The 13900-nt window shown below is 44.4% G+C and overlaps 1 protein-coding gene across 1 annotated transcript; it reads left to right on the forward strand.

Moving 5' to 3' along the window:
• The first annotated feature begins 980 nt into the window (after positions 1–980).
• GRSF1 (G-rich RNA sequence binding factor 1) lies at positions 981–12269 on the forward strand. Its single transcript, XM_079990943.1, has 10 exons — positions 981–1365; positions 4703–4859; positions 5979–6134; positions 6249–6392; positions 7242–7377; positions 8482–8657; positions 8789–8910; positions 9717–9852; positions 10931–11017; positions 12069–12269. Exons 1-9 carry the CDS (start codon positions 1069–1071, stop codon positions 10990–10992), a joined length of 1386 nt encoding a protein of 461 aa, XP_079847069.1. The 5' UTR covers positions 981–1068; the 3' UTR covers positions 10993–11017; positions 12069–12269.
• Positions 12270–13900: the final 1631 nt, after the last annotated feature.

The raw sequence follows: 13900 nt of genomic DNA on the forward strand, positions 1-13900 counted from the left end.
GCGAAGGGACCTTGGCCCCTAATAATCATCATAATAATAATTTATTATTTATACCCCGCCCATCTGGCTGGGTTTCCCCAGCCACTCTGGGTGGCTTCCAACAAAACACTAAAATACAACAACCTATTAAACATTAAAAGCTTCCCTAAACAGGGCTGCCTTCAGATGTCTTCTAAAAGTTTGGTAGTTATTTTTCTCTTTGACATCTGGTGGGAGGGTGTTCCACAGGACAGGTGCCACCACGGAGAAGGCCCTTCTGCCTGGTTCCCTGTAACTTGGCTTCTTGCAGCGAGGGAACCGCCAGAAGGCCTTCGGCGCTGGTCCTCAGTGCAGAACGATGGAGATGGAGACGCTCCTTCAGGTATACTGGACCGAGGCCGTTTAGGGCTTTAAAGGGCAGCACCAACACTTTGAATTGTGCTCGGAAACGTACTGGGAGCCAGTGTAGGTCTTTCAAGACTGGTGTTATATGGTCTCGGCGGCCGCCCCCAGTCACCAGTCTAGCTGCCGCATTCTGGATTAGTTGCAGTTTCCGAGTCACCTTCAAAGGTAGCCCCACGTAGAGCGCATTGCAGTAGTCCAAGCGGGAGATAACCAGAGCATGCACCACTCTGGCGAGGCAGTCCGCGGGCAGGTAGGGTCTCAGCCTGCGTTGGCTCTCCTACTTCCAACTCTACCATTGCACGACTCCCTCAGGTGTTGGGGCCCAACAGGGCCTTCTAGTGGTCGACCCCCTTACCCAAAGCTGCGGGGGAAGTTCTCTCCTGAGCCCACCCTCAAATAAACCCGCTCTGAGGAGAACCGAGTCCCCTTCACAGCGCTAGGCCTCGCTTCAGCTCCCGCCTCCCACGTTCCCTCACGCGAGGCCCAGGCCTCAGCCTCTGCGTGAGGGGCGGGCCGAGCGAGGGGCCTCCTGGGATGCCGCCTCCTGACGCAGCTCCTCCCTGCCCGTCGTGGCTTCGCTCGAGGCCGCTTGCCGCCTCCTCCTGCTCCGCGCATGTGCCTCAGGCTTTCGTAGCGGCAGCCGCGGAGACCACCACGACGACGCCGGGGCTTCCGCCTCCTCCCATGGCCGGGACGCGCTGGGTGCTGGGCGCGCTGCTCCGGGGCTGCGGCTGTAGCTGCAGCAGTTGCCGCCAAACCGGCGCGGCCTGCCTGCCGCTGCGCCACGCCGCCTCAGTCTCCTCCTCAGCCGCCGCCGCCTCCGGTTCCCTCGGCCTCTCCGGCCGCCGCCGCCTCCTGTTCTTGCTCGGGGCAGCCACGCAGAGCCGCGGGTTCGCCGGCTCCGCCGGGCCTCTGCCCGGCTTCGGCGCCCTGAGGAGCTCGCTGCTGCCTCCGGCCCTCGCGGGGAGATGCTACAGCCAGGTAAGGGGGAGGGGAAACGGGGAACCGCCACCCCCAATACTTGGGGGGCGCCTTTGGGAAATGGTTCTCCACACACACAGCCTCCCCAAAGTGCGCGCGTGAGAGAAATGCTGCTTATTTCGTTTCTGTGCCGCTTTGTGGTGTTTTTCTCTCCCCACCCCACCCCCCCCGCCTTCGACAGGGGATCTCGTGCATTTGCTCCCGAGGAGTGCAGGGCGGGTGGTGCCTTTTTTCTGCTAGCGACGACCCTTATGAGGTGGGCTGGGGGGGTGACGGAGACAGACTCTGGCCCAAGGTCACCTCACGTACCTTATGGCTGAGTGGGAATTGGGACGGGCTCTCTGGACGGCGTGGCTTCTTCCTTTTGCTCACTTACACACACGTGCACACACAAACACACGTGTGTGTGTGTGTGTGTGTGTGTGTACACATATACAGTGGTGCCCCGCAAGACGAATGCCTCACAAGACGGAAAACCCGCTAGACGAAAGGGTTTTCCGTTTTGGAGGCGCTTCGCAAAACAAATTTCCCTATGGGCTTGCTTCGCAAGACGAAAATGTCTAGCGAGTTCCTGCGGGGTTTTTCCCCTTTCCCACCCTTTTTCTAAGCCGCTTATCCACTAAGCCGCTAATAGCGCTAATCCGCCAAGCCGTCAACGGGCTTGCTTCGCAAGACGAAAAAACCGCTAGACGAAGAGACTCGCGGAACGGATTCTTTTCGTCTTGCGAGGCACCACTGTACATATATTCATACACAACGCACAGAAAGCTAAAATACTGCTCTCCCAAACTGATGTTATTGGTCTGGGTCATTTCCTGAGATTTATATGCCGCTTGGCTGTAGGACGAAAAACCCTCAAAAGCTGTTTGCGCAAGATCTTGCATCTTGAAGGATGAAACAGTGATACCATCACTAAAAGGAAAAAAGGACACAGCCAGAATTTGAAACATACAAGAAGTTAAAAGCACAGGAACACAAATAAAGACTGACGTTGGTGTAGAGGCCTTGTAACAGGATTGGGGGGGGGGGATGCAGTCCAATCGCCTTCTCAGTCTGGCCCACTGATGGTCTGGGAATCAGTGTTTTTTTACATGAGTAGAATGTGTCCTTTTATTTAAAATGCATCTCTGGGTTATTTGTGGGGCTTGTCTGGTGTTTTTACATGAGTGGAATGAGTCCTTTTATTTAAAATGCATCTCTGGGTTATTTGTGGGGCATAGGAATTTGTTCATTTTCCCCCTCAAAATATAATCCGGCCCACCACATGGTCTGAGGTGGACCGGACCTCGGCTGAAAAAGGTTGCTGACCCCTGAGCTATTGCCTGCTCTTCCCAACAGTCTCTAAAGAAGCTCCCTACCCCCTATTTCCCAGGGTGAAGCTGTATTCTGAAGGACTAGGAAGAAACCACTTGTCTTCCTAAACTGCCAGATTATGTAGCCAGAGCAAGTTTGGGGATTCTCTCCCCAACCAAGCTGCTTGAGGGTGGTCCTTCTGACCATGATATTCTGTGTTCTTTCTCTCCTGGAGCTGACCAGATGGGAAGGAAACCTGGGTGCTGTTTGCTGGGTTTTCAGGACGCCCCATTGCCCTTTCTAGTGCAACGAGAAGACAACAGCTTTTGTGATATTACAGAAGCTTCTTGAGCATTCTTACATTTGGGGTGAGGTGGGGAGAGGGGATCTGCTGAATGGGAAAGGGACCTTGTGTACTGGAGTCCTATTTCTGACCTGGCATGGAATGTGAAGGAGAAGCCTCAGGATTTCAGTGGCTGGGCACTTGGAAGTATGGTGCTGGCCATGCAAAAAACATCACTGCTGGCTGCCTAGCTGTGACCCCCTAATGTGAGGGTGCTACCCTGAACACCTTTGGAAGGAAGAATGGCGTATAAATTAATAACTAAATAAGTAATAGATCCCAGTTCCCTACCCCCATCTCTAACTAATATTCCAAACTCTGGAGAAAGCTGTGCAGCCTTCTTGTTTCCTCATCCACCAGTTTTGTTAGGAGCCTTTATCTCTAACATACCCAATTCATGAATTGATGAAAATATGTTTTGTTGACACTGGAGGTACTTCCAGACAACCTATTTTTTTGAATAGGTTTGTTGGATTTGTTTGCAGAGAGATTAGAAGACATGATCACTCAATGGGCATTCATTCTGACTTGTTTGTGGGGAAGTTAGATGGCAGTTGCATCAAAGCAAATGTTATCCAGCACTTTCCAGTGCATTTTTCCAGTTTTTTGCTTATCACCAAAAATCAAATCTTTTGGAGAAGTGGGTTTGTTGCACAAGACCTCCCAAGCAGCTATATCTGAGCAGCCTAGATTTGCCAGTATGTGAGTGAGGTGGAATCTGCACGCATATAAATACCGTTCTGAAAATGCTTTTTTTTAAAAGCGTTTTTAGAAATACATTGATTTTCCATAAGGCTCACCATCTAGTGTCACATTGCATATTGCACTTCAGACACACTTAAAACATTTTATTTGCAGCTATATAGCTGAGTCTTCAATCTCACCTAATTGTTGACTAAACCCTGGCCCTTAGATGTTTGAAGGAAAACATCCAAATTCAGCTAGGTACCCATTGCTTCACCACATGGTCCTAGTAACTGAGGAGAGTTTATTTTTCCCCACTCTTTGTGCATATTTAAGATTAAAGCAGCAATTGTAATCCACATTCTTGATTGAGAGTCATTTGAAGTAATCAAGATGCCACCCTTGTTCCTTCAATTCTGCTTTCCTTTCAAATTATATTAATAATAATAATCTATTTATATACCATATGCTCTCAGCAGATATGTAACATAAACTCTTTTAATCATCCAGATCGTAATGTGTTTTCACCTTGGTGCTGAGAAAATTTCCCATCCCATTGAAGAGACACACTTGTGACATTGAGGACATGCCTCAGAGCCATGTTAGAGTATCACATGTGCTTTTTAAGCAATCTGGTCCCTGCATGGGACAGGCACAGGATGCTTCAGTCCACTTATCACATTGCAGTGATGTCAGGTGACCTATTTTTGCCCATGTGATTTGAAAACAAACCTTGCAAACAATCGGCTGATTTCAAGTGCGGACGAAGCCCTGCAAGTAGTGCTCCTCCAGTGTATGGCGTCAGGTGTAGGGAAGGTGGGCATGGCTTGGTTGAAATGGCCTCACAGGCCTAAATAGGTCCATGGGTCCCACCCTGGTCTAGATAATATGGAACTAAATGGACCAATAGTTTGACTCGGCATGAGGCAGATACCTATATTCCTGACTCATAAATTGTGCCCTGATTATATGTTTAGTTACAAATATAATGTTGAAACGACAACTCTCTCTTTGAAGGAGCACAGCCCTCCATTTCATGATGAATATCCGCCTCTCTCAGAGTATGACCCATCTCCAACTAAGTCACGTGGCGAGGAAGATGATGTGTATCTTATTCGGGCCCAGGGTCTGCCTTACTCCTGCACCGAGGAAGATGTTCTCAACTTTTTTTCAGGTAATTTCATTCCCCCCCCCCCCCCCGACCAACCCACATGGTGACGTGGCTAAGGGTCTGGACTACAAATCACATTAAATGCATGCTTTAATGTTGCATGTTGGGGTTTTTTTATTGGGGGGCAGGGAGGCTGGTCAGAACTGGGGCTGCCAGGAGGGAGAGGCAATGCACTTAAAGCAGCTTCTCTCTTTCAGCTAGAGGGCACATGGGCACAGCCAGGATTTATGTTGGGGGGGCAGGACACCCACCTGTCATCATCCTCTGTCTGGCTCTGTCTAGCAGATTCAGAATGAAATGTCTCAACAACAGTTGTTTTAAATTACTTTCCTTTGACCTCAAGTGCTCAGAAAAATCTGTCAAAATCTTTCTACAATTTCTACTTTTAGTTAAGTATTTTTATTTATTTACTTGATTTAGGAGGAGGCAGCTTCCCCCACACCCATGAGAGGGCGGTGAACATATTTGTTTGTATTGATCTCTAAGCAGCTCTGAGAGCCTTTCCAGCTGTAGAGCAGGATAAAAATGTTTCCAGTAAATAAGGCTACATACACTAATGTGAGGCACATATGCTGAATTGAACTATGCAGGAGTTCTGGCTAACCAATTAATTAAGTTTAGATTTCCATGCTTGCACAATATGTCTGGGACTGTGTACTTCTGTTGAATCTGTTCAGAACCGTATTGATCGCCTACATTTCTGTAGAGCTTCTCCTGGTTGTGGAGCCTGTAAAATGGCTATTTTCAGAAGCTCACAATTCCCTAGGCGTACTCATTGGCTAAAGCAATTAAGCATTGCTATATGTTTTAATAAGCACAGAGGGTTTATAAGTAACTTGGCACACCATGGAAGAGGATCTTTAAAAGTAGCAGTAGATGTGCCAACATACTGAATTCCCAGTTCTGTAGCTGAGTGGAGTTGTTGAATCCTTGGAGCTTTTAATACAGCCCTGGAGATACTGGACAGTCATCCAAATAGGGCTACCTCATTCAGGCCTTGTCCCTTTGGTGTAGGGGAGTTTAGTGGCATTCTGGTATGAAACATCAAAATGTCCCATTGCATCTGAATCAGAAAAGAAGGCACCTGAAGTTCCTTCATCTGCCTCCTTAATAACCTTGTAGGCAGCAAGATTCGAAATGGTGTGAACGGCATCCACTTCCTCTTAAACCGAGATGGCAAACGCAGAGGAGATGCTTTGGTTGAACTGGAGTCAGAACAGGATGTGCAAAACGCCTTGGACAAGCACAGAAGATATCTGGGTCAGCGTTATGTGGAAGGTTAGCTTCTTTTTTTGCTCGGGATTAAGTATGATTCAAGAACTCATCGCACTATTCCAACTATTCATCGCACTATTCAAAAAAAACCTCTTGTTGGTTTTTTCCCCACTGCAGTTTTCGAAATACATAATGAGGATGTTGATGCCATCATGAAGAGCTTGCACTCCAGTTCAACATCTGTGACAAACGATGGAGTGGTGAGACTGAGAGGCCTTCCCTACAGCTGCAATGAAATGGATATTTCTGAGTTCTTCTCAGGTGATTCCGCATGGAGTAGCGATTCTGTGATCAAGTGATTGTGAGCCTGTGTCGTCTAATGAAATGGGGATTTAAAAAAAAAAAATCACCTTAGAAGAATCTTGTTTGTTGTACACCTGATATGGAGATGTCAAATGGGGTCTCTAGGGTGAGCAGGAAAAGTTAACTCAAAGTGTGGGGGGGGGAGATGCAGAGGCAGGTTTAGGTATGACTAGAAACTCCTTGTTCAGGAAGAATTATGAGTAAATTCTTTTTCAGATCAGGAAGAATTCTGATAAAGAGGATACAAGGATGATCTGATAGCATTAATGGAATTGTTCTTTCCCAGAAGAGTCAAGTAACAGAATAATTCAGAAAATTGTTTTTAGTGGTGGTGATATTTTGTCACACAGGGTAGAATTAAATGGACGCATTGTTTCACATTTAGCTTTAATTTGACACCTGGCAGTGAACCAAAGCTGGACATACCATCATAGTGAATCTGCTTTATCTAATTTTCTGCTGTATGAACAAGTGCCCTGGGGGCCTCCTGCATATCTTGTGTGTGTGTGTGTGTGTGTGTGTATTTAAATGGAATGGAAGCAGGTCAAAAGGGATGCAGGTAGAAACAGGAGAGTCTTTTGTTTCATGTATTGTATGTTTAGCTTCAGGCTCTTGAGACTGATCCATAACATTTTTGCATCAGTTTGTAAATTGTACAAGAACCAAGTGCTAAAGTGTTAGTGCCGCTATATTTAAGGCAGCCTTTGATGTGCAATTTTATCATGGAGCGTGGGTTCACATTTTGCTCCTCTTAGGAAGAACAGAGCAAAATATGCCCTGCTGCTACTGAAATGCCTTCTCTTGCAGGTTTGACTATAGTCAACATAACATTTGTCATGGACCAGAGGGGAAGAAGGAAAACAGGAGAAGCATTTGTGGTGTTTGCTACCCCTGAGATGGCTAATCAAGCCTTGTTGAAGCATAAGGAGGAAATTGGGAGCCGGTATGTTGCCATTGGATCCATGAGAGGAGTGGTGGATATATTTTTTTAAAACAGAAACTTTTTTCCAAAAAAAAGCAGGTGGAAGTTGGATGTATGCTGTCTCCTCCAATCAAAACATTATGCTGGATTGGTTGTTGTGAGAAGGGATGGGACTTGAGAGAGGGTGATTGTACGCACCTACATATATACATTCCAGTATTCTGTGTTTAAGTAGCTAGCAGTGGATATTGGACTAGAGAAACCTGGATTTTAATTCTGGTGTCAGTCATGGATTTCACATGGTAGATTTCAACAGCTCCAGTTGTCATTTTAAATGAGAGTAATATTTATATTTATAAGCTTGTCAAGAAAATAAATGAGAGAGAGAAAATACTCTGAATTAGTTCACATGTAATAAATAATGGTTTTGCATTACATCAGGGGTGTCAAACTCAAATTCATCGGGGGCGCATCAGCAGTTTGGTCACCCTCAAAGGGCCGGTTGCACTCAATATAAAAACAAGTGGAGGTTTCCTGAATGCACGTAAAGTGGAGGTTTCCTGTGTAGAACGGCCGGCGCCGCTAGAGGGCAGACATTCTCTGGCTTGTAGGCTGCTGCGCATGCGCTGAAGAGGCGGCTTTCTTGTGTCAAAAAAAAAAAAAGCAAGAATAAAAGGTGAAGGCTGGCGGCCGGCGGCGGCTACACGGGCCACATGACAAGGCTGGCGGGCCGGATTCGGCCCGCGGGCCTTGTGTTTGTCACCCGTGCATTACATGAATTAACCTTCAGCTTGTATACTCCCTCATCCCCTCATACGCTCCAGTTTTCTCTGCATTTGCATTTAACTATTTGCTCTTACATCTGAGCTGGCAAACGAAGGCTTGAACTTCCCCTGTAAGCCATAATTTCAATACATAGGTTAATTGTGGTTTGGATGTGACAGGCCTGGGTTTATATTCTGGTTTAGTTCTTATGTAGATTTGAATATATTCCTCTCTGTGTCTGTTTCTGGTTTTTGCAAAAGTAGTAGTTCAGGAGCTTGTTGTCTGAACTGAGCCTTTGTGCATTTGGTAAATATCAATCCTGATCTAACTCTTCTCACTTAAAAAAAACACCCATTATAGATACATAGAAATATTCCCAAGCCAAAAGAGTGAAATTCGAACACACAATGGCTTTTTCCGGGGCAAGATGATGGGCTATCCCACTCTGAAACAAGATTCTGAATCTGTTTTTGACGAAAGTGAGTTGAATGAGGCCTTAAGACCGACTGCTACATATGAAAGTGATAAAGAAAATGGTAAGTCCATACAATACTTATCATTTGAGACATCTGTGACTTGCCTCTTTATGTCCTCCACATGTTGGAGAGAGGCAGCAGGACACACATGTAATTTGCACATGTTCATTCTGGCCTTCTTCACTTTACAGAAGTTTTTAAGCAAGCATTTGAAAACCCTCGGGATGTGTCGGAGTCTGGGAGTTTCTCCTCACTTCACTTTGTTCATTTGAGGGGTCTGCCATTTCAAGCAACTGCACAAGATATTATAAATGTACGTAGGGGTAAGATCATTTAAAATATCCTGAACAATTTTATTAGGAACTGCTGTATATATCCTTCAAAATGGGAATTTTAGCTTTTGTCAGTCACTGAAACTTACAAGTCCTGATTAGCCTGAAGCAGTTCTGCAAACAATTTTTTAAAACTCATTCATCCCTGCACTTCTCTCCTGAATGCCACTACTTGTGACCTGTTCCCAATAAGCTTGTGCCACCAGGAAAATCAAGAGCACATTAGAGTATTATTTCAACTTTTAAGTCTTGGAGAGGATTGAGACAGTGAATGGTAACACCTTAATATTCACATTCAACAGCCCTGAGGATTGGGCTTATTGGCCTGTTACTCCTCCGGTACTAATTAGGCTCCCCATCTTGATTGTGACTGATTCCTGGCCTTTAGGAAAATGCTCAGAACCACTTAGTTGTGCATGAAAAGAGAGTGGAGGTGATCGTTCTTTAACATCAATCTCACACAATGAACAGCTTCTGAACTGAGGACCTTTTCAAAAGCAGTTTTGGGTATGGTATGGTATGGCCTGCACTTTTAAAGAAAACAAGTAAAAAATTCAGCAGGACATGTCCAAAGTAGCAATGCAAAGTGTGTAAGCTTCAGTTGTGGAACAGGTCCAGCTTTGTGCAACAAGCAATTTGGCTTATATCTGGACAGCAGCTAAGTCCTTTTAACACATTACTGCTAGTCACAAATATAGAACAGTAATTCCACTGCTTCTGCTCAGTCTTGGTTTTCAGATTTTGATAATTAAAGCTTGACTTTCACCCCACATGCCTTTCTTTAAAGTTCTTTGCTCCCCTGAAACCGGTGAGGATCACTATGGAATATAATTCAAGCGGGAAAGCAACAGGAGAAGCGGATGTTCACTTTGAGACACACGAAGATGCGATTGCAGCCATGGCCAAGAACAGGTCAAACGTGCGTAAGTGGAACTTCTGCATTTTCCCTGGGGACACAGGATTAGGAGGGGACTGCTGAGGCACAGCAGTGTCAAACCAGAAGCAGGAGGAGTATATAGCAAGAGCCCTTTGAGAAGGTACATATTTTTTCCTTACTTTAAAAATTCCTTGCGAAGATGTCCTCCGCTGATGTAAACTACCGGGAACAGAAAGATGACAGGTTCTTTATTTTGCCCTTCCCACACCTAGCTTGAGTCAGTATAAGAAAAGATTCCAGAAGCATTCAGATGATCCAGTTGTGCAAATAGTTAGGTTGTGCAGTGGGGCAAATGGGAAAAAACGTTTTGTTTGCGCTTTTGATCATCCCAGTTGCAAGCTGCTTTGCCGGGGTGAGTGGATGTAGAGAAAACCATTTCTGCAGCATAATGCCTGAACCTGTTTTGTTTTTAAAACCTAACATAATACTGCATTTTGAAGTATTAGATGCATTGTGTGTGCCTTTTGAGCCTAGTAAAATCATGGTTCATATTTAGTTGCAAGGCTACTGATGACAAGTGAGGAATCCTTACGTGATGACATTGCACATCAGTCTAGCGGTTTCCAAAAGCAGGCAGGTCTTGTTCATTTGCAGTTCCAGAAGTCACTACACAGCTGTGGAGTGACCACTTTAAGCAGCTGTGTCTGCTGTAAACTGGCTTTCTGGAAAAACTGAGGTCAGTAATACAGTGGTGCCTCGCAAGACGAAATTAATTCGTTCCGCGAGTTGCTTCGTCTTGCGATTTTTTCGTTTTGCAGAGCGCGGATTCCCCGGGTATTAGCGGTTTTACGAAAAAGGAAGCAAACCCGCAAGACGTTTTCATCTTGTGAAGCAAGCCCATAGGGAAATTCGTCTTGCGAAGCACCTCGAAAAACGGAAAACCCTTTTGTCTAGCGAGTTTTTCGTCTAGCGAGGCATTCGTCTTGCGAGGCACCACTGTATAGGTATCAGGTAAATGGTGGCATGTAGTGCTTGATAAGTGATATGCATTGCTGAATAAACTTTTTCTGCACAAACATTTCAAAGCATGAATGGAAAGTTAAAGCTGTTCTTCTCTCCTACAGAGCATAGATACATTGAATTATTCCTGAATTCATCGCCAAGCAGAAAAAATGGTTGCCAGTGACAATGGCATAATTCCCAAAGTATAGGTGAGTGTTAAGGCAAACTTGAATTTATCTAGGAAACCAGACTGTTTGTCAAGTAAGCATCTGTAGAGATAATCCAATCTATAGCTGCAGTGAATTAAAACTTCTCAGAGTGGCCAATCAGATGCTTCTGGAGGTCATGAGGGTATCCAGCTCCCCAGTAACAGACATTCAGAGGCTTGCAGTCTCTGATCCCGGAGGCAGGATGCAGCCATGGTGATGTGTAACCACTGCCAAATCTTTTTCTCCATTACAGTAGGCAATTTCAGGCTTGAACCTTTTGGTTTAAGGTACAAATTCTCCTTCTATGGGGTGTTATTCCATTTAATTCAAGGCTTTCAAATGCAAACAGCAAATAATGGTGCAATATTTGAGAAGTAAGGTAGTGGGGAACTGGTGGCTATTATGGAATTTTCATGAGGTAACCACGTGAAATGGCCTTGAGAAGTCTATACAGGAACAAGTTGTGCATGCTGTTCTCTGATCAGGTTACTGGATGTATAGGAAGCTTTCCCCCGCTTATACTCATGCATTCAGGATGAAAATTGAAAGGGTATTTTCTAGTGGAAGCAGTAATTCTTTTTCTGTTTTTCCTTTGTAATCTCTTCTCTGTTCTTACGTAAATTGTGACTTTTTGGAACATTGTCTCTATTTAAATACCTTGTGGTAGAGTTGGCTATAATAAAAAAAGCAGTTAACCAAATTTAGAGCAGCACTAATAAGAGATCTCGTATTCAGGATTTAAGTCTGCTGTGCTAAAAGAAAGTTAAAAACTAAATTCTGCATACATATTTTTTTTGTATAATTTTGCTGATCCTGGAAAGGAGAGCGCTTTGCTCTTTGACAACTGGAAACCTCCCTGGGCTAAGATTGCTGCTAATTATAGCTCTCATAGTCTTTTAAGCCTGCATAAGGACTGTTGAGATTCTCCAAATGCTAATGACACCCAGCATGTTACTGTTGTGTTACATTTGAGAGCTAAAGAAAGAGGAGGGTATTGGGCCAGGATGACTTGCATTCATATTTGTTAATTCAACACCCTCTTTCCCAACAGGATAATTCAAGATGCATTTCATTTGCACATTTTCCTAGAGCTGGAATATAGGCGTCCCCGTAACCAGCAAGGATAAATTCTAAAGGACACTTTTTCTCCTGAATTGCCTTTCAAAGTAAATCTAGCAGCTGCAGCTGCAACCCTACAAATGGTTTGTGTAGGATCTGTTTAAAACCAAAATTAAAGTTGAACTGTCCTTAAGCTTCTTGTTACATGTCCTGGTAGACTGGGGGCCAAGCTGTGATTCACACAGGGTTACGTAAATGTCAGTTTCTAAAGCACGGATGGTTCAGATGCGTTGCTGATTGTTTCACAGTGGTTAAGCAAGATAGACGTGGGCTCTGATTTCAATCCCAACTCAACCGTTAAACAAAGTTAGGGGGAGACGTGTGAGATTCTGTAGCCTGCTGCCAATTGCTTATCGGTGGTAGGTAGAACAGTGTTACATCTGCACCAGTCTGTTGCATAGAACTTAATGCCAGAACTGCTCTGATGCAGGAATTCATGGCAGGAATTCTGTAGGTCACCGTAGGACTGAAATGCCCCATAGGAGAGATAATTGCCCAAAGAAAGTCCCTTAATATTGACTAGGATAGGGAAGCTGAATTGCAGCATATGCGCAGCAGAGCACACATGGGGCTTTTGGGTCAGATGTTAGATAGGGTGCTGAATACTGGCTATAAAGAAACTGCTATTTCTCCATAAGTAGCTTCAGCTGTATTAACATTTAACTCAGAAGTTAGCAGATTGTCATGTGTGTGGTAAAGACTTAATGCTTTCAGTCTTCATCCTAGTAAGATGGTTAGGTTGATGCAACAGCCCTTGGATCCAACTAATTCCTTACATGAAAACTGATTTTTACCATGTGAATGGTTTGAATTTACCATTACCTTGCTTGGTTCTGCCAGGACATGCGAGGACTGATAAGACCGTTGCCAGCATTATACTTGTGCAGCCAAATCCTAGATGAATATGAAGTGTATGGTTGCTAACATATGCAGAAAGTTTAAAAATGCTAGTGCCCATACCTCAGCTTTTCAACTAAACTAGCTAGGCAATGAAAGGATTTTCAGATGGGTGATTAAAGATTGCCAGGTGCTTTAGGCCCCTCTGTATAAATCTGTTCTTTTCATAGTAGAGACCAGCAAGTTTGATAGGTGAAGCTGAGCCCAACTGCTGCTGCTACCACTAAGTATAGTGACAAGTAGGTGTTAAACATTGCTTATTAGTTTTGCCTGTCTGATCAAGTCGATGTATTACTCTTAATAAATGAAAGCTTTTTTTCTTAATGCAGACACTGTGCTTCAGGGTTCTTTATCTGGTTTTGAGACATTTCAACACAGCTTTCAAAGGCAATACCAGTCCATTAACCCTAAGACCTCTAGGAACCACACCTTTCTTCTGATTGTACATAGAAGCTACTTTCAAAAGTAAATGTGTTGGTCAGTTTTGTGTATGATCAGTAGTGCAGCTAGGGTTTATAGAAAACTAGAAGATACAAAAAGTTCCATAAAAATAGTTTCGTCTACAAGGCAAGTTTGCCACAATATAAGGTACTGTGTCATTGAGCTGTTAAGCACAAGAGCCTTCCATCAAAGGTGGTTTGTGAATTCCCTGTGTTTCTAATACTCTTGGTATCGGTTGAAATACAAAAGCAGCACTAAAATGCGTAGTTAAAAGCTCCCTTGTTAAAATAAAGCGGAACAGGCAGTTGTTGTGTACATCAACATGTTGACTGTGTTACATGCTTTAGTTTAAGTCTTATGAGAATTAATGGACCGAACAGCCATTTTCATTGATTTCAATGGGTTTACACTAAGTAAATAATAATA

This window comes from Podarcis cretensis (assembly GCF_951804945.1).
Source record: "Podarcis cretensis genome assembly, chromosome: 9".
NCBI classification, from domain to species: domain Eukaryota; kingdom Metazoa; phylum Chordata; class Lepidosauria; order Squamata; family Lacertidae; genus Podarcis; species Podarcis cretensis.

Bases quoted from the DNA above. Each gene is read 5' to 3' on its own strand.
- GRSF1 (XM_079990943.1), top strand. From the start codon at position 1,069: ATGGCCGGGACGCGCTGGGTGCTGGGCGCGCTGCTCCGGGGCTGCGGC. The intron at 1,366-4,702 runs GTAAGGGGGAGG...CTCTCTTTGAAG, and splicing joins CGGGGAGATGCTACAGCCAG to GAGCACAGCCCTCCATTTCA. The intron at 6,135-6,248 runs GTTAGCTTCTTT...TCCCCACTGCAG, and splicing joins GGGTCAGCGTTATGTGGAAG to TTTTCGAAATACATAATGAG.